We start from the raw sequence: 26931 nt of genomic DNA, 5'->3' as shown, positions 1-26931 counted from the left end.
GGGGGACCTCAGGCCGTTCCTCCTGCCTTGGCACCAGGCCGGGGGACCTCAGTCCGTGTCCCCCACCTGGCGGGGCTTGACGGGGGACCTCAAAGCATGCCCCCTGTCCTGGCACCAGGCCAGGGGACCTGGGCTACGCCCCCTGCCTGGTGGGGCTTGACAAGGGTGAGACTGGCTGGGTCTGGATCTAGCCCAATGGGGGGGGGGGGCGGGTCTAGGTCTCATGTGATTTTGAGGCACATGTGGGTGGGCAGGGACTTGACTCTGGGTCCCCCTTTGGATGTGCACGAATTTCGTGCACCAGGCCACTAGTATTTAATAATATATAATTGCTGGTTTCCACTAACACATTTTATCTCTTAATATTATGGTATCTTACCTAATAAAAGAGAAACATGCAAATTAACCATCACTCCACTACACCCACAGCCAATAAGAGTGAGTATGCAAATTAACCCAACAAAGATGGAGGTTAATTTGCATATGCAGGCGTGGAGCGGAGTGGAGTGAAGCCTGCTATGAGGGGAAGGGGGGCGGCGGAGGGAGCTACTGTAGTGGTACTTCTGACAGAAGCGAGGACTTGTGGCTCCAGGCGGCCTGGGAGCGAGGGGGTGCTGGCTCCAGGGCGGCTGGGAGTGAAGCCAGGGGAAGGAAGGCCTATTCTTGCACGAATATCGTGCAACGGGCCTCTAGTTTTCTTATAAGATCCAGTGGCTTCAGAAAGGTGACAACCAAGTAGTGCCAATTAGGAACCCAAGGTGGCCCAGCTGGTAAGGGCACGGAGCAGGGACTGCAAACTCAAGCCTGCCTGACTTCAGTCAGTGCACTTCCCTGTAGTCTAATGTCCAGAGATACAGGGACCCTGTGCCCTTCTTTTGTGGAAACTATGATGGGATTCGGAAAATACGGATCACCCACAAGGCGACCTGGGCAGCACTCAGGTTGCTCACTCAGGGAACGTTTAGGCCATGATCACACACACACACACACACACACATGCACACACACACACACATGCACACACACACACATGCACACACCTGCAGCTGTTTGGGGGGGGAAGGTGGGTTAGGGAACAGCAGGGAAGTCACTCAGGGAACATCCAACCTTGGGGTTGGAAAGGGCCAGAGGCTATGGATAAGGTGCAGTGCTGCTGCTTACCAGCAGGGGTCGAGCAAGCCTGCCTGTGCTCACCTCATGTGGGATGCATGGGGCACAGAGCACTCTTGAGTCAAGGACTCTCAAGTAGGGTGAGATCACAAAGCACAACAGTGACTTCCTTCCATCTACACTGGGAGAGGCAAGAAAAGATTTATCCTGAGAGATTTCTAAGAGACTATGGCCCTGTCAACACCTTGATTTTTTTACTTCTTGTCTCCAGAACTGTGAGAAAATAAATGTACGTGGTTTTAAGCCGTTCTGCTTGTGGTACTTGGTTCCAGCAACCCTAGAAGCAAATACATATGCATACCCTATGACCCAGCAATTCTGCTAGGGTGGCCGGTAATAAGGTGCTGTCTCTGCAGTCTGTCAACGTCAGCCACAAAGAACATCTCCTCTGCCACTTTCCATAGCCACCTGGATAAATCTATTCAGGGCCATGTCCCTGGCAGGGGTGAGGAGGCTGGAGCAACGCTCTCCATAAAACCACATGCCTGCACGGAGGGTCTTCTTAGATGAGGAGGGGCAGTAAGGAACTTCTCCAGGTTGTTTATGAAAGAGGCCTTGGAGAATCTCATAAGCCACTTGGCATCCTTGAATTTTCTCTGCCCTGTGGGTCCTCGTGCTTTCTCCATGGCATCCTTCAGGCCAAAGATGAAAGGGGCAGTGTCCTGTGAGGGCGGGGGGGAGGGGGTGAAGGCCTCAGTGTGGGGAGAGGGGAAGGAAGCAATAAGGACCAGGAGCCTTGCTGAAGGGGTGAATGGATAGAAGAAGATGAAGATCAAAATAGGTAAGGGAAGGTGCCTCTCCACTGAGATTTGTATTTGAAGGTATGAGCCTGGGGTTGGGCTCAGGATTTGGAAGGTCTGAACGCTGAGACCTAGATTTGGGAGCCGAGCAGTGAGATTGCAAGGACTGGGGCTGAAATGTGGAAGCATGGGAGCAGGAATTGGAATGGAGTCAAGAAGGTCTGGTAGCTGATAGGGTGACATCTGGATTTGGTAACCTCAGAATCTGGAATCTAATTTTATGGTGATGGTTGGGGTGGATTTAAAGTTTGAGTTTTGGAGAAATGTTACTCCGATGGCCAGAGTGACTCTGGGGACTCACTGGTTGAATTTGGCAGAGGGGCTCAGACTTGTGGGATGGTCTGTAACGGCTGAGATTTGGGGACCTAGGGCTACGACCTGGGGACTTCCCAATGCACCTCAGAGTTGGGGGAATGTCAAGCTCAGTAGGACTTAGAGGCCAAGAGGGCAAAGGACACCTGGCAGGGAAAGTGACCACTTCGTGGAATCAGAAGGCAGTTGGAAAGTCTGTGGCTTGGGAGAGATTGGAGGCTAGAGTAGGCAGAGTCCCCATGTGGCTAAAGAACAGGGTTGCAGGGCCAGGGGGCCTGGCCTCTGCCTCCCAGAAAAGCGTAGGCCACCATTTTTCTAGTATTCATAAAACTGTAGCACATTTTTACTAAATTCTCTTGTAGGCATAGTTTACAATACCCCCTCCCAATTGGAAATTTGAGCTAAAAGTTAGTAGATTTGGAGATATAGGGGAAAGATCAAGAAAGTTTAACAGCTGTTTAATAGAACTTCTAGGAGCAATGAAAGGTGGGAAAACTAAATGAAGGCCTAATAGAAGAAATTTTTGTGGAGCTGAATAAAGATTTGAGTCTTCAAGTTTGAATGGGCCAATCAGATGTTAATGATAATAATAAAAAGACCAATACCTAGACAAATCCATATAAAAATGTCAGAACTCCCAAGACAAAGTAAAACTACAGAATGCTTTCTGAAAGAGCAGTTTTTCTACAAAGTAGTTCTTGGAGGGAAATATAAAGTCTTAAATGGTTGCATTAGGAAAGAAGTAAGATAGAAAATAATGAAACCAGCTATATAACTTAAGTCTAAAAAGGAACAACAGAATAAAACCTAAATAAGAGGCAAATGATAAAGAGAACAAACATTATTGAAATAAAAAACAAAGATATAAGAGAGAAGATCTAAAAATGCCTATAGTTGGTTCTTTGAAATGGCCAATAAAATAGACTAATCTTCAGAAGATAAATTTTAAAAAAGGCATACACACACACACACACACACACACACATATATATATGACTATTAGGGATGAAAAGAAATATACTTAAAGATGCAGCAAAGATTAAAACAGTAAGTGGATATTATGAACAACCTTATGTCAACAAGTATAAAAACAATAAAATGGAAAATATTCTGAGAAAAATGTAAATATTCAAAACAGAATTAAGAATAGACATTTTGAATGGTTATATAACCAAAGAATTTAAACTCTTCCCATGAAACAAAACATCAAGCTCAGTTTTACTTGCAAATTCTACTAGTGTTCCAGAAATAGACTTTTCTAGGAGTATAAAAATTCTTACAGAGTATAAAAAGACAGGTTCACATGCTAATGCATTTTGTAAAGCTGTCTGTTATCCTTGACACCAAAACCAGAAATGGATAGTAAAATAAAGAAAAACTGCAAACCAATATCTCTTATGTATACAGACACAAAATACTAAATAAAATTATTAACCCAAATCCAAAAATGCATAAGAACGATGTAAAATAACTTGAATTTTACTCTAGGAATGCAAAGTTGATTGAACATGGAAAAAATATATTCATATAACTCACTCCATTCATAGATTAGAGAACAAACTCCACGGTGTCGCCTCAGTTTTCAACCACCATATAAAAACTCTTAGCAACCTCACAGAAGAAGGAAATTTTAAAGACATTTAAAAGTCCAATGCAGTGGTTGGACTCTACGGTCTTTAAAGCTCAGACTTGTTTTGATCTCCATAAAGGACTCTTGTAAAATGACGAAAGTGGTAGTGACTGTAAAATGAAAGAGCTGGGGAGAGATGATTTGTCTTTCTGTCTCAAGCTGTGATTGGGTAGGGAGAATGCCTTGGTTTATTCATGTAGCAGGTGATTTGCATTGAGTAAATCAATACATTGGCATTTACTTATGGCAGACAGAATCAGAATGTGACATAGGGCCTAGGCCCTAGACAGTTCCTGACTTGGCTGATGTTCCCAATCTCTTTGGATGTTCTGTATTGTGTAATTAATAGAGTAACTGTACCTTCTTTCTTGTTAAGTGTTAGGCTTCCTGTGTTTCCCCACGACCTCTCTGGTTCTGGTGTTTAACATCTCAAACACGGAGGCTGTGTTTTCCTAAGTTGATGAAGCTCCTTCAAGACAGCAGGAAACCGCTCCTCTACCCCTTGTCCCTACAACTGCCTAGTAACAGTCTTACTCACTGTAGAGGCTCATAAGCATCTGACACAAGGACTCCTTCTCCTGTCAGTCTGGGTAGCATAAGCTTGGTGGCCCTAAGGTGCAGCCGCCCTGCTTTCAGACATTGCAGAGTAGGGACTGCGAGAGAGCATCTGCCCAGGGCAGCCCTGTCTTTAAAAATCATTGAGCTCGATGAGAAGACCCATGGTGGCTACTCAATGCACAGGGGCTGTTTTATTGACATCTTTTCCCAAGATATTTGTGTTTGGGGAGCACTTCGCGATCTTAAGCCCCAAATCAGAGTTCATATCTTTGGCTGCCAGGCATTCTTCCCACCCCTGTTGACTCCCATCTACCCACCCACCCTCTCCCCAGTAGAATAAATACATGTGTTGCATGAATGTACACCTATGGGTGAGTGAATGGAAGAGAGAAGAGGAGTAGAATGAATGAACTTGGAAGCTACAAAGACTCATGGATACCCAGAAATTCTCATGATCAGCAAATTTATTGGCTGAGGAGGCATTGGGGTTGGGAGGTAGTTGTACAGAAGCCAAGGAGAAAACGGTAGAACAAGATACAGCACGAGTGTTCAATGGCTTCTTCCAGGTGGGTTAAAACGTTAAGGATTTGGAACCTCATGGCATTATCACGAGAACACTAAGCCCATCGGCGCCCACGAAGAACACCTCCAGCTCCCGCGCCTCCGTGGCGTCCCGCGGGCCTTATTTGCATGGCCAGGTAGGCGCCTGCTTCTGCTGGGTCTGGTGGCAGACCGGGACGCACTTGGCACTCCCGGAGCCGCCCCCGGAGGAGCCACCACCGCAGCCGGAGCCGCCGCCGCCGCCCCCAGAGGAGCCGCCGCCACAGCCAGATCCGCCGCCGCCTCCACCGCCGGAGTAGCAGCCGCCCCCAGAGGAGCCGCCGCCGCAGCCGCCAGAGCCGCCGCCGCCGCCGCCGCCAGACGACCCCCCGCCGTAGCACTGCTGGGGCGCGCAACAGGTCTGGGTGGTCTGCTGGGAGGAGTAGCCGCCAGAGCCTCCGCCACCGCCAGAGGAGCCCCCGCCGCAGCCGCCGGAGTAACCTCCGCCACCGGAGTAACCGCCGCCCCCGCAGCCGCCGCCGCCGCCGGAGGAGCCGCCGCCGCAGCCACCGCCGCCGCCGCCGCCGGAGGAGCCGCCTCCGTAGCTCTGGCAGATCTGCTGGCCGGAGCCGCCGCCGCCAGAGTAGCCACCGCACTCGGAGCCGCCGCCGCCAGAGTAGCCACCGCACTCGGAGCCGCCGCCACCGGAGTAGCCACCGCACTCGGAGCCGCCGCCACCGGAGTAGCCACCGCAGCTGGAGCCTCCACCGCCGCCGGAGCCGCCGCCCCCGTAGTACTTGATGCCCCCTCCAGAGCCGCCGCCGCCGCCGCCGCAGCCGCCAGAGCCGCCGCCGCCGCCGCCGGAGTAGCCGCCACCGCAGCTAGAGCCGCCGCCGCCGGAGCCGCCGCCCCCGTAGTATTTGATGCCCCCTCCGGAGCCGCCGCCGCCGCCGCCGCTGCTGCCGCAGCCACCGGAGCTTCCGCCGCCGCCGGAGTAGCCGCCACCGCAGCCAGAGCCTCCGCCGCCGGAGCCGCCGCCCCCGGAATACTTGATGCCCCCTCCGGAGCCACCGCCGCAGCCACCGGAGCTGCCGCCGCCGCCGGAGTAGCCGCCACCGCCGGAGTAGCCGCCACCGCAGCCAGAGCCTCCGCCGCCGGAGCCGCCGCCCCCGGAATACTTGATGCCCCCTCCGGAGCCGCCGCCGCAGCCTCCGGAACCGCCTCCACCGCCACCGCCGCAGCCTCCGGAGCTGCCGCCGCCACCGCCGCAGCCGCCAGAGCCGCCGCCGCCGCTATAGTAGCCGCCGCCGCCGCCGCCGCCGCCAGAGGATTTCCCGCAGAACACGGGGGGTTGGGGGGTGGGCTGCTTTTTCTGAGACATCTTCTCTGAGGTGGAAGGAAACCCTGGAAGGAGAGCAGAGAGCATTATGGACCAGTGGCGAGAGGATGAAGGAGAGGAGGCAGCTGTAGACATGGCAGCCCATCACCCAGAGCAGCATGTTGGCCAGGCTTCATGCTCTCCTTGTTCAGATCCCGGAGAGCTCTCAGCTGGGATTCCTAGGAGGGGTGCTCTTCAGAAAAGGAGTTGCGTCCTCTCTTTTTCCCAAGCTCTACCTATGTAGCCTAGTTAGTGGTGCCCATTTTTCTCTCCCCAGCTCTGCCTCTGGCCTCTTGTGTGATTTTGGAGCAAAGGACCCACACTCCTATTTCCTCACTTCCTGTAAAGTGAGAGGTTGGAGTACGTCATCTCTCAGGTTTCTTCCAGTCCCAACACTGATTCAATGAGTGCAAATAGAATACCACAAACCTTCACATAGGGTGGGGATTTTACTCATCCCCTGCACAACAAAGGATTTGTCAGAAAATCAGAAAGCTGCTGTAACATATTCTCTGCAAAAACATTTAGTTCAAGCTCTTGGTCTATCCCACTGAGCTTGGCCATGATCCGGGACAGTTATCCGAAAAGGGAGGCTCCCCCGTGGTCCTGCCTGGACTCCATTGGTCTTTTGGATCACCATCTCTCACCCGATGCGTCAACCACCGCCTTTACCACTTAAGTCCAACCTTGGTCTAGGGGACTGGACTAGTAGGAAGTTGGATCCCAGCATCTCACAAGTCATTTCCCTCTCAGAACGTCTCTCTCTGTAAAACAAGCTTCGGGGTTCTGACGGCTCCTAAAATCTCTCCCATCAGCAGCATTCTCTGACTCATTCTCCCTTCTACTCCTTGAGAGTAGGCTCCGCCTCTCCTGACAACCCAGTCCCAGGCCTTCTGGGACAGTCTCTGTAGAGTGTCTCCCTGTGCCCAGAACCAGGCCTGGCCCCTACAGGGGTGCCTGAGAGATAGGAAACAGCCTTGCTTTGTGAAGTTTACATTCTGGCCAGAAGACAAGAAACACCATCTCCACAGCATCAGCCCAGCACCGCCGCCCCCCCTTTCTTTCCTGCCTGAATCCCCTCTAAGCACGAATGCAGTTGGGAAACCAGAGGTCCAGTAGCTTCCAAAGCAAAGAGAGACCTTGCCTGTCCATCCCCTGCTCTAGCCTCTGCAGGCCTGAGCCAGACCCGCTGAAAAGACCAGGGCCAGTAAGCCCACACTTACCCAAAGGAAGGTGAGTGAGGAGAGGGAGATGCTGGCTGTGTGAAGAGCACTGGAGCTTCTGAGGTTTTATACTCTACCCGTGACTCACCTATTGATCGGGCCCCGTCTCTTGTGTTTGACCTGTTATGTGACCCACGTTGCCGCCCCACCCCCCTGTGATTGCAAGCATTCATAAAGATTTTGGCATTCTTGAGATGGGCAGCCTAGTGTGTGACTGGCCCCTTTTCTGATGCAACTGTGCGGCAGGCTGGGCAGGGGGACGGCCAGCCAGAGTGGATGACTGACATTGTTTTCCAATCCTCTGGCCCAGGGTGCATGCCATAACCAGAGGGCCATGCTTGAGGAGTATGTCCCTGACTGACTCTTGAGATGGCCTAAGGGAATCACACTGGAGATTTCAGTCTTTGGCCGAAGGAGGGGGACCTTTCAAATCCCACAGTTTGGCTTCTGATCCCATTGCTAGGAAATCTTCGTAACTCTAAAGAGAGCTTGCTCCTCCTTTGACCAATGTTTCTCCCCCAGGGTCTCATGTGCTTTGCTGAGATGTTTCTGTCTGGCCCACTAGCTTGAGAGAGTGAATGAAACCCTTGCACCCAATTCGGGGTTGTACACCGTGGATACTGCCGTAACTAATGGGACACTGGTGGCCACTTTGATTTGTTCCTGGGACAGCAGGGGTCTGTGGGAATTGATAATCGATACTGACTTTCCTTGCTGAGGAGCCAGCTAGAGATCCACCATGTGGTCCTTGCCACCACAGCCCTTTGGCTTTGGTGTCCTGCGGCCTTGTGTGGCAACAGTGACCTCAGCCTGGGAGACAGCCATGGAATGAATAAACTTGGGGTTAGGTGTCTGGGGTTAGGTGCTCCCTTTGGTACTTGCCAGCTGTGTCACCTTGACAAAGCCACAGCACCTTACCTGGTGCCTGTACACAGGAGACTCTGAGTCAGTATTTGTTGGCTGTTGAATGAACAAGCTCAGTTACCTTGCACATCAGATAGGAATAGTAACACCTGTTTCATAGGCTTGTCAAGAGAAAATAGTTTTATGCAAAGTGCAGAGGTGATGCTGTTCTTTTTTTTAAAATATATATTTTTTATTGATTTTTTTACAGAGAGGAAGGGAGAGAGATAGAGAGTTTGAAACATCGATGAGAGAGAAACATCGATCAGCTGCCTCCTGCACGCCCCCTACTGGGGACGTGCCCGCAACCAAGGTACATGTTCTTGACCAGAATCGAACCTGGGACCTTTCAGTCGGCAGTCCGATGCTCTATCCACTGAACCAAACCGGTTAGGGCGATGCTGTTCTTTTTATTGTTTTCTCCCAGAACAGCACATTCTTACCTCTAACTTGGACTACCCTTGGACCCCATGGTCAGGAGATGAGTTGAGGCAAGCTCTTCTCTAGGGAAAGAAAACTTTCCTGTTGACCCTGGGCCAGTACCATCCCCTCTGTGTGTGCAGAACAGCCTGCTCCCCCTTCTTTCATCACTGGAACTCAATTGCTATTGTTTAAGATGCCACATTTGAACTTTGTTCCACCCAGCCGTGTGTTGTAACGACAGCTCCAATAATAAATTGATGCTTAATTAAGGTGGAGTTTTAATGAAGCAGATGATCCTGATTAGGCTGCGACCTTTAGAAACTGGTGGCACTCGTTTTAGTGTGGACAGCATGAGCCCTGGTGAACACAGGGACTCCCTCCTCAGAGGATGGCCAGGAGGGCGATGGGAGGGTCTGTTGAAAAGGCAGGTTTCTCAGTTTGAGGCTGAAGCACATGGAGATTTTGGAGGGAAACAGCTGCCAGATAGGTGATTGCCATGGGTACGAAACAGTTTTTGCATTCGGGCTGTACTGGAGAGAGGAGCCTGTGGGGACCATGGTTCTAGCGCTGCTCTGTGGGTCCCTGTTGTCCCTCTGGGTGTCTTTAGTCCTCAGGGAAATGTAAGGAAAAGGATAGTCCGCAGTGCGTGCTTGAGAAGGAAACCCTTTCATTCTGAAATCATGGCCTCCCAACCTTTCTTTGTTGTTAAAATATCATTTCTTTTAAAAGTGATAGGAAATTGTAGTTGTTTCTTTCATGTCCTTGTCAAAATGAAAATTTGGCTGTCATATATTAGTTATTAACTATATATATATATTTTGAGGGGGGTGTTACTTCTCTATGAAATTGCAAAGTTCGGGCACCTCAAGTGCAGGTGACCTCAAAGAGCTAATCTTCAAATTACCCATGCTACTTTGGAGGATTTACGTTCTAAGGAAGATAAGATATGTGTTGTTTTTTTCATTCTATCAGATTGAAGAACCGAATGCTTTTTCACGAGTGTAGCCAACACCAGTGTACTGGGCACTACGCTAAGCATCAGGGAAGAGGCCGAAGGCTTTCAAAGATGTGCATGGATCTCCTTGGTAGATTTGGGTAGGGGGTAACTCCTTGTGTGCCTCTGCCACCCTACAGAGCATGTAAGAAAAACCTAACTAGCCATTTACTTTGTTAACTTGCAGAAGAGGCCGATGCAACGTAGTGCCGAGAGCAGTGCCGGATCCTGTGGCTCTCAGCCCGAGTTAACCTTGCCTGGGGTGTGACTACATGACCCCGCTTCCCCATTTTACCCTCTGGACCAGAAGTCCCAATGGGCCATCTATAAGGACAGCAACTGGTGATCTCATTGCAGCATATCAGTGAGGAAATGATGGAAGTTTGTAGAATTACTACACTTAGGTATTTAAAGTTTTGTAAGACTTGGCATGCCAGGCTTTTAAGATGTATGGCCTTTAGACATGTAACCTTACAATGTGCTTGCGGCATGTCTGAGGTCTGCAGCCTGACGGATGAGGACACGGTTCCTGCCTGGACATGTGTCCTTAGAGGGGACAGCCGTAAAGCAGATGTTTCACAGTGCCCAGTGCGGTGCGAGGCATTAATAGGAGTTGAAGTGGATTCTTGCAACCCATTGGCTAACAGCCCTGGTTTGAGGGAGACATGGTCACTGTGCCCAGGCAATCCTCCATCTGAGGAGTGATTATAGCGCTTAAATTTGAGGACCCTCAATCTGATAGAAGCCCATTCATCACAGTCTTTGAGTATCTAGCAGGTGTCCTCAAACTACGGCCCGCGGGCCACATGCAGCCCGCTGAGGACATTTATCCGGCCCGCCGGGTGCCGCTGCCTGTCCTGCTTAGCAGCCGACTCGTCCTGGGCCCGCAGTGCGCATAGGAATTTGTTCATAGTTGTTTTTTTTTTAAACTATAGTCCGGCCCTCCAACGGTCTGAGGGACAGTGAACTGGCCCCCAGTTTAAAAAGTTTGAGGACCTTGCCAAAACCGGTTTGGCTCAGTGGAAGAGCGTCAGCCTGCGGACTGAAAGGTCCCAGGTTCGATTCCGGTCAAGGGCATGTAACTTGGTTGCGGGCACATCCCCAGTAGGAGGTGTGCAAGAAACAGCTGATCAATGTTTCTCTCTCATCGATGTTTCTGACTATCTATCACTCTTTCTTCCTCTCTGTAAAAAATCAATAAAATATATTTTAAAAAAAATAAATAAAAAATAAAAAGTTTGAGGACCCCTGATCTAAAGCTATGCACGAATGCTCACAAAGTCGTAATTGAGGGAAAAATGGCAACAGGTGCTTTGTAAAGGAAAATGAACACAGGGCAGGCGAAGAGTTTGGAAGCCTATAGCATCGTTTATTTCTCTTAGACTGTGGGCCCGGGAGGTATCTCAGAGCTCGGCACCCTGTCGGCTCCCTGTCTCTCCTCTCTCCAGCCCTCCTGGGTGAGCAGTTTGAAGAGGTGGCTGACTCTGGTTGCTAAGTGGGGAGAACAGCTTAGAGGTCTGGGAGAAGGCCAGGGCCTGAGTGGCTCACAGCTCTGGAACTCCTTCTCCAGGAAGCTTCCGGAGGTTCATCCCACCCACTGATCCCATCTCCCTGGCCGCTTTCCCTCTCCAAGACCTTAAGGAACGAGTGTACTGGTTCCAGCCTGCAAGTAACACACCCAAGTAGCCTTGTCTCCTTTTTCAAGTGACAACTGTCCTTGAGAGGATGGTCCTCATTGGTTCTTTACTCTGCATCCTAAGTTTCATAGAGTTTACACCCCCTGGGGCTTTACCAGAATGTATGGACTCTTGAGACCCTTCCAGGTTCTCCTGTGGCTCTTTGCGTGGAGGAGGACCACAGCTGCGTGGTTTGTGGGTTCCCACCTGGCTTGTGGGCTAGCATGTGCCCCTGAGACATGCTTGCCTGGCTCACATGCTTCCCGGGTGCACAGACTCTCAGTTCATGGACTGCTGTCACATGTGTGTCTTGTTCATTCCTCACAATAGTCCTGTGTGCTCAGTAATAGTATATCCTCATTTCCCAAATGAGAAGCGGCTCCTAGAGGCTAATGGGATTCTCAAATTCCCACAGCCGTGAGGTGGCAAAGCCAGAATTCAGATTCAGATCTTCTGATCTTAAACTTTGCATTCTTTGCAAGCGCTATGTAGCTGTTCTTTTTAGGTCAGTATTAGGCAGAAGGAAGGGGTGATGCGCAGTGGGGCTCCGCTCCATGCCCTCTGGGAGACAGGGAACAATTTGCTCTCATGGATGCTCCCAGCTCCTTAGGGACAATTCCATGCATTGGTAGACTCAGGAGCTGGAAGGACATGTAGAGAGCATCCAATCAAGCCCAATATTTGCAAAGATAGATGAAGAACTCAAGGCCCAGACAGGCTAAACTACTTCCCAAAGCTAAGGCTGAACCAGGATCTCGGCTCCCCCTCCCCCAGCACCTCCTCCTTCCCCGTCCCTCCCCGAGATCCACTGTAGAATCAGGGCGTGACTTTCTGCTTTCTCCTGACAAGAGTACTTCCAGTGTTGGCAGTGAGACCAGGGAGTAGTTAAAAATGACAGCAAAAGTTTTTATTCATGAGCTGGGCCTGGGCGCTCTAGCCTCTGGGCCTGGAAGTAAATTGCTGATTTCACAAGGCCCTTTCACAGATGGGCAACTGCTGGGAGCCTGAGGGCTCAGGGCCTACCTCCTGAGCTCATATGCAAACTTGACCAACAGGGAGGAGCAGTGAGCAGCCCTTGTGGACCCCAGTCCTGCTCTTGGTCAGGCAGGGTCTCATGAGGCCTCGCAGGACTGTGTGCAGCGTGGTCCAAGAATATTGGCTCCTTGACCAGCCAGTCCTTGACCAGCCTGTCTGACCAGCTAGGCCTTGACCAGCCAGTCCACTGAAATTCAGGGGGGCTAATCCACGCTGTTTTAAATGGATCCCGAGGCAATGGAACCAGGAAATCAATGTGACAGAAGAAAAAGCAGGAGCACCTTACACACATAGCCTTTTAGGCTCTTCGGCTTAAAGCTTTCACAGAGCTAACAGAGTCAACGTGCTTCTTCTTTGCTGGGCTCACTGACAAGCGAGATAAGCGCCCTTTCCATTTCGGTTTCAAACCCAATTTTTTAAAAACGGTATAAATGCCTTTAATGATGGAGATAATTATAACTGATGGAAGCCTGGACGTCTCTTAACGTGTAAAGTGGAATACACAAAAGAAGTAAAAATGCCACCAAATCTCCATACCACACTGCAATGTTCACTCTCTTCTGTCTCTGACGTTCACAACGTTGTTTCCCCTTTTCTTACATTTTTGTTCTCTGTTCTCACACAAACACCCATGGAATGCTTTCACTTTTGTTCTTAATTCATTTTCTTCCTCCCACTGTGGCCCTCTTGGGGGAAAAAAGAAGAAAATGAGATGAGCACATTCAATTATTACAGGCTTCTTATTAGGAATATCTGTTTCGAAGGAGGAAGATATCAAAAAGTAACCACAGCGTTTGGTAGTGGTCCAGCAAAAGGAAAACGAAGGAAGAGTAGCCTAAAATTTTTAGACAGTAATCATCCCTGTAGTCATGACCTTTGGGTAGGTCCTAAGTCAACTTTGATCCTTAAGTGCTGCTTTCGGGAATCCCCCTGAGGCTGCTGCGGGCTGTGGTGTGACTCCTCTCTCACCCACAGACGGTGGTGTCTAGGATTTACTACTGAAAACCAGAATCTGGGTCCAGTCTCTGTCTTGACCAGTAAACCTTGTTCCTCCGACTTGCTGGTTACCCTTCATTCTTCAAACGATACTCCTTATTTCAATAGCTGAACTTGTGGAAGTTAGGTGGATGACTTGGGACAAATCTTCCCACTGCTTAAAAGGGTGGAAACAATCATGATTTGGTTGCTAGGTCTTTATTGACTCCCTTTGGGTTCATCCATGTACTCAGAGACTTCCGAGATGATGGCCTGTGAAGCCACTGCCCAAATATGGAACAGATTTCTAGAGCCTTCCCTTCTGGCTAAAATGGCCATCCAGGCAAGATCAGAACCTGTCTAAATCTTCATGTTCCTATCTAACTCAGGGCTAGGCCTCCACATGAATATTTGCAAAGTATTTGTTGATTAGCCAAAGAGATGATGAGAATTTAGTCTCATATCCAAGGACAAATGTAATCTGAGTTAGTTTTCCATGGCAAGTAACTTAAATAAATTGTCCACGGCAAACTGCTCGCCCTGTCCATCCCCCATCTTTCACCCAAAGTGCCTGATTCTCCCATTGTCTCTGCTTTGTATTTTTCAGAGTATCTCTTGGATTATGGCTTTCCAGAGAGCCTATCCTCCTACGGCCCAGGGGTCAGCTTTCTGGCCGGACCTGAAGCAGCACCAGGGGGTGTTGTGAGGTTTGCTAGTCTCCCGTGTGTTCTGAATGGTAGGGATCGGAATCTCCTCTCTTCTGAGAAGGTTTCGGGGTCCTGTTGGGCCTGTGCTCTAAACCTGGCCCCAGAGCCAATGACCTGCGAGCTTGGGCAAGGCACTGTCTCCCAGGCCTCAGTTTCTTCACCTATTAAGGCCGTCTGACTTACTCCCTCCAGGTTTCCTTTGTGCCCCTCCTCCCATGGCCCCTCTCGGAACAGAGGAGGGAGAGATGAGGAGGGGCAGAGGCAGTGACAAGGAAGGAACCAGATGGGATGACAAGACCATGAGCTGCTGGGAAAGAGCACAGAGACTCTCATCCCCCCCAGGTGCCAACCTCGGGCTCAAATCAGGGACATTAGGGGGACTTCTCTCTCCAAGAGGATTCCTGGCCAGAGCTGAGTGTGGAGGAGGAGGGCGGGTGCAGCAGGAGGACCCGTGAGGAAAGTTGGCTGGGTTATGAGCAACCTTGCAGGGTGTCATTCCCGGGGTGGGTATAATTGCAGGGGGTTAAGAAAGGCATGTGGGCAGGCTGGCTTGCTTTAGATTTTCCTGTAATTAGCCTATGTCATTTTGAATCCAGAGAAGGATTAATTTGGCTCCTCAGTGCTCCTTGGCAGTGATTCCCCTTGGGTCGGGGAACTGCCACCTAATCCTCTAGGAAGCCATTCTGCTGTAAAAATGTAAAGGAAGAAGAAGTGGCCTCAGTACAAATGGGAAAGCAAAGCAAAGGAAAAAAAAGTCACTCATAATTCCAGTATCCAAATGCAACGGCTGTGAAAGTTTTGGTGACTCTTTTTTACATTGCTCTTTTTTTTCTTTTATGTATCCTTCCCCTGTATGTAAACTCTTGATTTTGGGTGCTGATTGTCCATGTGACGTTTTCCATGTGACCCCCATATTCCTATGACCCCTCATAGTCTCTGTAAGCATTCAACCATTCAAACACTCAACCATTTTAATGGTTGTGCTCTAGTGCCCTTAGACCTTCCAGTTGTCCCTTGACCTCTGTACTCTTGAGAACTTGTTATTGAATTTCGTTGGGTCGTGGTTGTCTCTCAGGTAGACGCTAGCAGGGACTTTATCTTCCTTCAGGTGCGCAGTGTGGCCGCATAGTAGGTGAGGAGAAAGGTTTGTTGTGTGGGGAACCCCCAACCCTTTACTTCTCGTCTCCCCTGATTCTCCTTGTGCAGAACCTGGTGACTCGGTTTCCCCTAGACTGTCTAACACCACAGAGTCATCGTTTTCCCCCAAAGGTTGTTTTCATCTTGTCTCCTCAAATGCCATCTCTTCACAGGCTTCTGGGCCAGGATTCCCTGGGGCGTGTGGTCAGAAGCAACCGTTCAGTGTATGTGAGGAGGTATGGGGACGGGGCAGACAAGGAGTCCGCAGTTCAGTAGGAATTTGGAGAAGTCAGGTAGGATGTTGAGTGCAATGCCAGCCAACAGCCCACGAGACAAGGAGATGCAGAGAAAAGAGCAACTGGGAGCACCTTGGAAGAGGCGGGCGTAGAGTGAGGATTGGAGAGCAGGGAAAACTGTGGGCAGGTCTCTCCAGGTTTGGACTTGGGCTCACATATTGCCATTAAATGTATGCATATGTGTGTGTCCATGTGATATGTGTGCATATGTATATATCTATGTGTTGTGTATACGTGTGAGTATGTGTGTGTGTGCGCGATGTGTCTGGATGTGTGTGTGTGATGTGTGTGTATGTGTGTATGTATGATGTGTGTGTTTGCGATGTATGTGTATATATGTGTGTATGTGTGTCTGTCTTCTCTCCTCCAAAGCCCTGCCCTCCACAGGGTTTAATATCTCTCCTCACACCCGACTCTTTCTCACAGAACCCGCCCCCTTTCCTGGGAAGACACGGGATTGCGGGCACTCTCCCCAAGCCCCAGGGCTGCTCTCTGATTCTCACCTGTCAGCCAGCCCTCGGTGCCCACAGCAACTGCGTTGTGTGAGGAACTAACTCACGTCACTCTCCGTGCCAGTGGATTTGCCCTGATTACGTCATTCTTCTGCTAAACATCTTTAGTGCCCCCACATATGGATGAAACCCAGATTTCTTAGTCCAAAGGGCCCTTTGTGGCTCAGGTTCTGCCCACGTCTGATTATTTCCCTACGGGAGCATTCTGCTCCAGACACCCCATACCCCGCTGAGCCAGGCTGCGTTTAATGCCTTCATAGTTTTTCCTGTGCTTTTCCCCACATCTGTGAATGTCTTCTTTCCTTCATTTGTCTAACTTTGACTTACTTTCAATACTCCACCCAACATCACCTCTAAGAAGCCGTCCCCAGAACCCAGTCTGATGGAGAGAGCATCCCCAGCACACCAGGGGTGGGCAAACTTTTTGACTCGAGGGCCACAATGGGTTCTTAAACTGGAACGGAGGGCCGGAACAAAAGCATGGATGGAGTGTTTGTGTGAACTAATATAAATTCAAAGTAAAGGAGCGGAGGGGAGAGCAAGAGAACCGGATAGAACAACCGGATCCGGCCCGTGGGCCGTGGTTTGCCCACAGCTGCACTAGACTGAGGTCTCCTTGGAAGGGCAACCTTGTTCAAACATTGTCTTGCATCTCCAGCACCCAGCACAAGGCCTGGCACAGCCCACAGTGAATGCTGATAGGACGGATGGATGAATGAACTTCTACTTCTGGAATCCTCAGTGGCCTGGATATCAGGTATTTTAATCTAGGTGGGGAGGACATTAAGTGCCTGTCCTATTTTCACCTCCCTGACAAGGTTGTTTGCTCCTGGAGGGCAGGAGTGGCCTTGAAGCTCTTGGTAAACCTGGAGCCTGTGGACATACCAGGCACTGAGTCAATATTTATTGAAAGAGGAACGAAGGAAGGAAGGAAAGAAGGAAGGAGATACAGTGTAGGAAATATAGTCAACAATATTATAATAAATATGGATGGTACCAGGTGGGTACTGAAAATATCAGGGGAAACACTGTGTAAAGTTTATGATTGTCTGACCACTATGCTGTACACCTGAAACTAATACAAAATAATACTGGATGTAAACTGTGTTTGGAAAAGAAAATTTAAAGAAAAAGAAGTAGAGAAGAGAGGGAGGGAGAGGAAGGACAGATTTGTTTCAGGATTTGTAACACCGCTGGTTCAAGTTTAGTCAGAATAAATGACTTTCCCACCCTCCCCAACTTTGGGTTTTCTGATCTAATTCTGGCAACTCCAAAATCTTATAGGGCCTGTTTGGTCCCCAAAGAGGGGAGATAATCGTGATTACACAGTTTTAGAAGTTTTTATGTGGATGTCAGAAAAGGTTTCTGAGTTATTGGTGTGATTTGATTATCCAGATGACTGTGATATTAACATCTGATTTACTTACTCATGGTATTTAATTGCTCTCCATGATTAATTAGGACATTTCATTCCTCATAATCCCCCTGGATTATAGAAGAGTTACATAAAGTGAGGTGTGCTTTGCCCTGGGCGAATCACAGCCCTCCTTATTTAATAGCTATGCATCACTTCTTTTATTTCCTTTAGGAGAACAGTAGAGTTTGTGCTAGAATAGGTATTTGAATCCTGAGTTCTTTCCTTGTTAGTCTTGGAATTTGGAGCAAGTCACTTGACCTTAATGCAGAATATGTGGGGTGATGAACACAATATAACTTACATACAGATGATGTATTATAGCATCCTATACCTGAAACCTATATAACCAATGCCACCCAATAAATTCAATAAAAAACAGGATGTGAAATAATACCAACCTCACACTTATTGGGTCAATATAAGAGATAACTAAATTTCAACCCTGGGCTATGGAGTGGACATTTCTAATTGGGAGAAAAGATTAGGAAATGGAATCTGGAAATATAAACCACTCATTTGAGCATTTGAGAATGAATAGGGGGAAAAAAAGAGTCCTTCCCATTGCCCCTCCCTTAAAAAATGATTTATTCATGTTAAAAGACTGTGGATAGAGGCGAAAACAATTATTTTACACATGTAAAATAATGGATGGTAATTGGCAAAGGGAATGAGTAAAATGTTATTAAAAAGTTACTTTTGATCTTCAAAAGATCTTAATGGGTTTAATATTTTCATTCATTTGTTAATGTGGATAGATTGTCAAAGTAAAATTTTATTTTCTTCTCTTCAAGCCATGAATAGTATATAAAGGTGATATTTTTATAAAATTTGATATAGTTTCTAGAAATGTTTATAGCTACGCACCACTTTTTTAAAATCCTCACCAATGGATATGTTTTTGATGTTTTGTTTTGTTTTGTTTTTTGATTTTTAGAGAGAGAGGGAGAGAGAGAAACATCGATGTGAGAGAGAAACGTCAATTGGTTGCCTCCCTGTGACCCGACCGGGGATTGAACCTGCAACCTTTTGGTGTATGAGATGATGCTCAGCCAACTGAGCCCCCTGGCCAGGGCCCAGTGCACCACTTTTAATGTGTATTAGAACGAACACCTTTTATCATTTATACTTTTTACTAGTAGCCCATCGCGCAATATCACGTGCAGTGGGCCGCCCGCCACTTCCGTGGGAGCCGGCGGGAATTGCAGCGTGCCAGCCGGGAGCCGTGCTGCTTCCGCGGGAGGTGGAAGTGAGCCACTGGCGCCCATGGGAGCCGGGAGGGAGCTGCGCCGCTTCCACAGGAGGCGGGCCCACCGTCTCCTCTCAGGGCCTGCGCTCGGCTGCGGAGGCTGCGGGCCGGCTCCCCTGTCCCTGTCCGTGTCCACTCCGGCTCTGGGGGGCCGGCCCAAGCTGGGGCGTGGCAGCTCGCCAGCCCCCCCCCCCCCCACTCCGCGTCTCTGTATCCTTCTCCACTCTGGGCCTCACCTGCGCAGGCAACCTCCTCCTTTCTGGTCGTGACTCGTTTTGGCGTCCCGGCCTAATTTGCATATTTTCTCTCCATATATATATATCTATCTATATATATCTATATATATCGAGATATATATATAGAGATATATATAGATATATATCAATATATATAGATATATATAGATATATATAGATATATATCGATATATATAGATATATATAGATATATATAGATATATATAGATATATATAGATATATACAGATATAGATATTATTGCTTAGAATGAGGTAAAAGGAATAATATTTTGGTAATATACCTTTTAACATAAATTTGGTGAAGAAAAAAAAAGTGAGTTGATCTAGAGAAAAGTGTTAAATAATAACGGAATATGGGAAAAACTGAAGGAGGGAAGTGAATTATTGAGGTTTCCAAAACCCTCGATTATAACATGGGCCCTGCTGTTTCCCTTTGGAGGTTCCAAACACCCCCCTGGGAAATCAGACTGTGGTGCAGGAGTCCTACCCCATGCTCACCTGTCGCAGGGCAAGGTTCAGAAGGCCCAGCTCTCTCCCTGCTGGGACGGTTGCTGCACCTGAGAGAGATCTCCTTTCAGGAGCTGACCAGGTGGAATCCTGGTGTTATCACTCACTAGCCATGGGCCCACACGTCATGTTACTTAACCTTCTGAAACTATTTACGTGTAAAATGTATTTCCTTTGCCTATGTTTTCTGGATGTTATAAGGATTAAACAAGGTCTATTATTTGGAAAAACTATTGAACAATAGTAGGAGTTTAATTAAATGTTGGTGAACTGAATATATTTAAATTACAGTGTAGATGTTGGGTAGTCGTTCAGAGTGGGGCTTCATAATTGAGAAATAATTAAAATGGAAAGAGCTGAAAAAACTAATGCATTTCTTTTTGATGTGTTTATTAAAATGGGAAACAAACAAACAAAAGTGGGCCTTCATCCAGGGGCACACAATTTACAAGGTTCAGAATTATACTCAAAAGAATGAAGCTCTGATGGGAAAATGTCCAGTGTCCATGTGGGGTTGAGGGTGGAGAATTGACCAGAGGAATGTTTTAGGGCCATATTTTCTCCAGTGGGTTTGCCTTCCCTGTGGTTGATGTTGAATTAAGGGTCTGGCTAGCCTTGTCCCTTTTGTCCAATTCTCTTCTATGCTCTTCTCTGAGACACTCATTCAATACTTAATGCTTTTGTTACTAACGATAGTAACTACTGTTTGTTGAGCACACACTGTTTGCCAAGCACTATGTTAATTGTTCTCCACCTGTTACTTCATTTAACCTCATCACCGCCCAGCCGGAGTGGGTCAGTTGGTTGAGCATCGTCCTGTATACTGAAAGGTTGCTGGTTCCATTCCTGTCAGGGCACATACATAGGATGCAGGTTCGATTCCTGGTTGGAGCACTTACAGAAGGCAACTGATTGGTGTTTCTTTCTATCTCTTTCTCTATCTCTATCTCTATCTCTATCTCTATCTCTATCTCTATCTCTGTCTCTGTCTCTGTCTCTGTCTCTGTCTCTATCTCTATCTCTTTCTCTATCTCTATCTCTATCTATCTCTATCTCTATCTATCTCTATCATCTCCCTCCTTCCCTCCCTTCCTCCCTCCCTTTCTCTCTCTAAGCATGTCCTTGGGTGAGAATTAAAAACATAAAATAAAACCCTGAGCACCTGTGGGACGAGTATTGCATTTTATAGATGACAAAAGTGTGGTTTGAAGAGCATAAAGAACTTTTCCAAAGTGACATGCTCAGAAGTAAATGAGCCAGGGTTACAGCCAGGTCTGTCTGATTCCCATGCCCATGCTTATGAAACTCGGCTAACACACACACACACACACACACGCACACACACACACACACACACTCACACACACACACACACAGACACTCCCCTGCCTTTGTGAAACGCATTCTAGCCCAGTGGGGACAAGGACTGGGCTTTATGTAAATGCTGGGAAGATCACGCCACACGATCTCACCTCAGCTTCCTCATCCACACTGTGAGAGGTCTGGAATGGCTGATCTGCAAAGTTCCCCCTAGCTTTGGTAGGACGGTGAACTCCATGAGGGAAGAACTCGTGCTCCCGATATCCTAGAGCTCCTTGCGCAAAAATGCTGGCAGCCTGGCTGGCCCCTTGTGTGGTGGATCTTCTTGCATTGAGGCCACTGGCAGTGGGTTGAGGGAGCATGTGGAGAGTTCAGCCCAAGACAACTTTGGGTCCGAAGGTCTCAGTTGGTTTGGTCCATCAGCCTTGGGGATCTTCCAGATCGAGCTGTCTGAGGAACCCTGAAAATTAAGGACCCTAAGAAGCTGAAATTGAAGCTGGTGTATTAAGCTCCCGTCAGCAGGGGAAGCCCAGGCTTTAGGACTCCCAGTTACCCTTGCTTTGGGTTGAATGGAAAGGAGGTTCCCCGCCACGCGTGGTATTACCTGTTCCAAGATCCCTCTTCCAACGCTAGGTTATGTGACCCTTACCTGAGCCCTTATAACATGCTGAGCTTATTATTTAAGGAAAAATAATCATTTTCATAATATATTTACAATATGTATTAGTGTGGGTTTTCCTCGCTGGACTAAGAACTCCTTGAGGGTAGAACTGAAACTTCTAGATCATCAAACCTCTAGTACTTAGTCCAGTGTCTGTCATGCAGTGGAGTCCTATAAGTGTGAGTCAAACAAACTGATGGGGGACATCATTACCAAGGTCCCAGGAGAATGTTATTTCATTGGGAGAGAAGCTTGCCCTGGTGAGGAGATATTCAGCCCTCCCTGGGAGCCCCTCGTGGCACCACCACCATCATTATCATCACCACTTAGGACCAGGCTGTAGACAGGACATATACTAGTAGATGCCACACTTAACCCAGGCCTTTTTCAGCGTAGCGTCAGGTTTTGGAAACCTAATTCAATCCAGAGGAAGGCACCAGGAAGACTCGAGAGCAAGATAACATTAATAGTTGCTCATTGTGCCTAATTCCCCAGTGAATCAAACGTGAGACAATAGAGGTGCTCCAGCCAAACCCTTGGCTGATGGAAATGGAATTAGCCTGGTTCAAGTCCAAATTATTTGTTGTCTTTGCTGGAATGAGTCTCAGAAATGCCACTGAGTTCCGGAGATGCCACAGCTGTTGTGTTTACTCTGCTTGGACAGGCCATTAGAGGCACAACGATTTGTTTTTCTTTAAAATAAATTGTTTTCTGATTCCTGAGCCTGGCAGAACAGGATGCGTGATCCTCAGCAGGGCTCCGTGTCTGTGGGGGTGTTGGGCCAGGTGTGGCTGGTGAGGCCTTCTTCCGCCACTGGAATGTGGCCTCACACTCCTACTGGGTGACCTCTCCACAGGGGTACCTTGACTATCCCCTTTTTACCCTTGAGGAAATGGAGGCAGAAAGAAGCCATGCAATGACTCGGGGTCTCAAGCCCTAAGTGATAGATCCTTTATACAGGGGTGGATGCTAAGTCAGTCCATGTATCCTCTTAGTACTCCAATCAGCACATATAACAGTCAATAAATGCTAGCCTTATTCTGGAGCTATTGGTCATGATTAGGGCCAGAGAATTGTGGTTACCTTTACTCTTACTACCCTCAGATGGTGATGGAGCTCATGTCTGGGGCGCTCATTTTGCTTCTGTTAACAAAATGGTAAGGAAACTGGCATTTCAAGCCTTGGTTGAACAATCTACCCTATTCCGTTCTATAGCCACAGACCTACATTCTTAAACTTCGAGGGGACCTAAGTTGTCATAATCGGCAACCCGGTGTTTGTGCACAGGTAACATAAATGCAGATATAGTTAAATGTAAATATGGATGCATAGAAATTCCCACTTGTGCTGGAGCAGAAGCAGGTGGAGGGGGAGCTGAGTTATGCTGGGTGCCCAGGAAAGAGACTGATGGGGTGCCCTGTACCTGAGACTTGAAGGCGAGAGATCTTGGGTTGAGCAGTTGGCGTGTTGGAGGCAGACTGAAGAGGAATTTCCTTTTGATCCAGCAAATTCCACAGGGGCCAGAAGAAAATGTCACTCAACCCCTCACTGAACATTTACTCTAGCATGGAAGCTGCAGACAGACATGAGGAAGGCACACTCCCCCCCACACCCCCTAGGAGCCCCATTGTTGCACGGAGGATGGACATTAGAACAATGATTGCACTACAGGTTGACACACAAGGATATACAAAGTGTGTTGGGGTCCTTATAGAGTTCGAGTCCAGAATATGTCAGAGGGACTGTGAGGGTGGGGGAGGAATTCGAGGCAGAGGGAAGAGCAGGCGCGAAGGCCTGGGTGTGACACAGCAGGGCACCTACAGGCCACTGCAGGGTCCCGCAGGACGCTCTTACGGAGGGCACATGCCTGGGTGGAGGGCAAGGCAAGTCGTATCACGGAGGAGGCAGAAAGTCATATTTAGGAGTTTTGACTTTTATCTTAAAGGATACAAGCAGCCACCAAAGACTTTTAAAGAAGAAAGAAACATGATTCTATCTTAAATTTGCAAACTAAGCTGTTTCTTCCAATATTGGCATCCTGTCGAAAAGCTGAGCTGCCTTGAGGTGGCAGCGGGCTTGGCGGAGAGAGAGCACAGTGGGGCTGGGGACCAGGCTGGGGCTGGCGGGGGGCCCAGGAACTGATGAACGGGTTTGACTGGAGACCTTGGTCTGACCATGTCCTGTGGAACAAACAAACAAATCCTTGAATACCTTTGTCCTGACGAGCACAGAGCTGCTTCATCTAATCTTTAAACTAACTTGTGATTTTGGCATTGCTTCTCCCATCGTGCAGCTGAATAAATGAAGGCGCAGGGCGGCTGAGGAGGTGCCTCCAGCCGGGCAGGTGTGAATGTGTGTTCATGGGGAGCCCTGAGAGGTCAAGGCCCCGCTCCGTCCTTGAGGGCCAGGGGAAGGGAGTGGAGCTTATGACAGCTGCGGAATGCACGTTCTCATACCCATTCGGTGTCTGCTGAGGAGGAGGGTGTGGGGAGGCCCAGAAAGCCTGTGTTTCCAGGAGGCTCCCTGTCCCCCAGGGCAGAGGCAGCAGGGTGAACCCCCAGGTTGGGAGATGAGGGGCCCATGGCTTTCATCACAAGGGAAAGCCTAGATCAGCATAAATCCATCTCTCCTTCTGGAACAACCGCTCCTAGGACATGCCTGACTGTCAGCCACACTCAGCAGTTGGGCAACCTGGCCCCTCACGGGCTGCCTTTCTTCTGCAGTTTCCATGATGAGAAAGAAGGGATTTCTTAACCGCTCAGCTGTAGGAAGGGGTGGAGGGGACTATGGTGAAATGGGGCACAGCCCCACCCGCCCTGCATGGCTGCCTGCTGTGGCAGGACCCTGGGTCTTGGGAACTCTGTAGGCAGCCACACCTCTGGGTTAGGAGAGTGGGATGCCTTCTATGGGAATTCTTTGGTTCTTCCGCTGCCTTAACTTACCCCACACAGTGCGCCGGCTACCTTGACAGGGTTTTACAACTGGTTTTGTCTCCACAATAAACCTGAGAAGTAGGTACTGATTTCTTTCTTTCTTTATTTAATATATTTTTATTGATTTCAGAGAGGAAGAGAGAGGGGGGGAGAGAAAGAGAGACATCAACGATGAGAGAGAATCATTGATCGGCTGCCTCCTTGCATGCCCCCCTATTGGGGATCGAGCCTGCAACCTGGGCATGTGTCCTTGACTGGAATCGAACCTGGGACCCTTCAGTCCGCAGGCTGACACTCTATCCACTGAGCCAAACCGGCTAAGGCAGTACTGATTTCTTTATTTGACGGATAACAATATGTGATGCACATTACCATGAATGTCCATTTGATGCCATGTCCATTGCCGTCCATTGCACAGTTCTGGATGCTGGGAAGACAGCAGAGAACGTGGCCACGAGGATGCGATCACAGTTGCACCAGGCAGGCTGCCCGTTGCAGGATCTGAGGACATAATGAGCATCAGTGTGTTTGATAGACCAGAAAGTGCCACCTGCCGCCAGGGCCATCCTGGCAGGAATAAAGCCTCAGTACACTTCAAAAGTTGGATGACATTACCCTATGTGGTTTAGGAGACCTGTCACTTGAGACTGCCCCACCACAGGTCTTAAATCAGATGACTGGGGACCTGGGCCTTCAAGGTCCTAGAGGTCAGAGCACTACTGGTTGCCCAATTTTTACAAGCGGTGTGGGTTCACCCCCACCCCAGCCCCCCGCCATTCAGCTCCCTCCACAGTGCCCGTCCTGGGGCTGGGAGGATGCTTAGCAAAGGAAGGCCAGGTCCCTGCAGCCCCTCAGCCTGGGGTGAGGCTGGGGACTGGTCCCATCCCCTTGGAGCTGAGAAGCATCAGCCCATGGGGAAAGCTGGGGTCTTCATGACTTAAGTTGGAATTCACTGGTTTTTGTCTGTGAAGAGCTGTCTGTCATCTTTGTTTCTTGTAATGCTTCAGTCAAAAACTATTTATTATTTGTTTACTAATATACCGTCCTCGAACCCATAGCAAAGGCTACCGATGTTACAAGGTTTATGACATAGAAACAGAAAACCAGAACCAAAGAAAGAAAGATCAGATACAGGAAACAAAGGAACAGTTTTCTTTATCATTTTCTTTTTTCTTTTTAAATATATTTTTATTGATTCCAGAGAGGAAGGGAGAGGGAGAGAGATAGAAACATCAATGATAAGAGAGAATCATTGATAGGCTGCCTCTTGCATGCCCCCCACTGGGAATCAAGCCCACAATCTGGGCATATGCCCTTGGCTGGAATCGAACCCAGGACTCTTTAGTCCGCAGGCTGATTCTCCATCCACTGAGCCAAACCAGCTAGGGCTTCTTTATCATTTTAAAACAATGAACAAAGTATATGTAACCTTCTATTACAAAGACCATTTTGCATGCTTACTTAGAACATTTTGTAAAATGTGGAAAGCATCAATATAAAATAAAATAAATCTGTAGGCCTAAGTTACACTGTTTATTTTTGAGTATGTAATTCTGTATTTTTTATTTTAAAGTGCCACTTAACAATAACACATAATTTTTCCTATACCATGTTTTAATGATTGAATAATATCCCATTGCACGGATATACCTCAGTTTATTTAATCAGTGTTCTATTGCTGATGATTTACATTATTGCCTTTTCCCTGCTTTAATACAGTTATTGCAGTAAGTGTCCTTGTACAAAGTTCTTAAACACATTGCCCACTGTTTTTTTAGGGTAAATTCCTAGAAGCAGGATCCCGGGTCACAGCACGTCCATATGTTTTATGCACAGGCAAGGGCACAGGCTCTGGAATGAGACCACGTATGACTGACCCCCTCGGCCACTGGCCAGCTGCATGGCCTTGGAGGGTCTGGCAGGACCGTGGCTTCCTCCCTGGTGAATTGGGATTCTAACAACCTCCTTTACTGGGTTGGTTGCTATGCGATGGAAATGGCTCAATACATGATAAGCCCTTAGATCCTGGCCTGTGCACAGTGAGCACAGAACTCTCAGCTATTATTATTATTGTTGTTATTGTTGCCAACTTGTCCTCCTGAAAGAGTGTCCCAATTTAACTCCCACAAGCATTGTATGAGTGTTTATTTCCACACACCTTTGTCAATACTGGAAATTATCATTCCTTATTATTTCATTGTTTGCCAATCTGATAGGCTTTAATTTTACTGCTTTGATTACTAGTGATAAGCATTTTATATGTCTTTATTCATTAGTAAATTTCCTGTTCATGCCTTTTTTTTTTTTCCTATTTTAGTGA

General features: G+C 48.2%; 1 protein-coding gene across 1 annotated transcript; it reads right to left on the bottom strand.

Moving 5' to 3' along the window:
• Positions 1 to 4947: 4947 nt before the first annotated feature.
• LORICRIN (loricrin cornified envelope precursor protein) lies at positions 4948 to 8686 on the bottom strand. The gene has a single exon (XM_080647322.1). It carries the CDS (start codon positions 6482 to 6484, stop codon positions 5153 to 5155), a length of 1332 nt encoding a protein of 443 aa, XP_080503448.1. The 5' UTR covers positions 6485 to 8686; the 3' UTR covers positions 4948 to 5152.
• Between the last annotated feature and the right edge of the window lie 18245 nt (positions 8687 to 26931).

Source organism: Plecotus auritus, assembly GCF_963455305.1.
Source record: "Plecotus auritus genome assembly, chromosome: 12".
Taxonomy (NCBI): Eukaryota; Metazoa; Chordata; class Mammalia; order Chiroptera; family Vespertilionidae; genus Plecotus; species Plecotus auritus.
The sequence above is the reverse complement of the archived record's forward strand: the minus strand, read 5'-3'. Positions and strand labels throughout refer to the sequence as shown.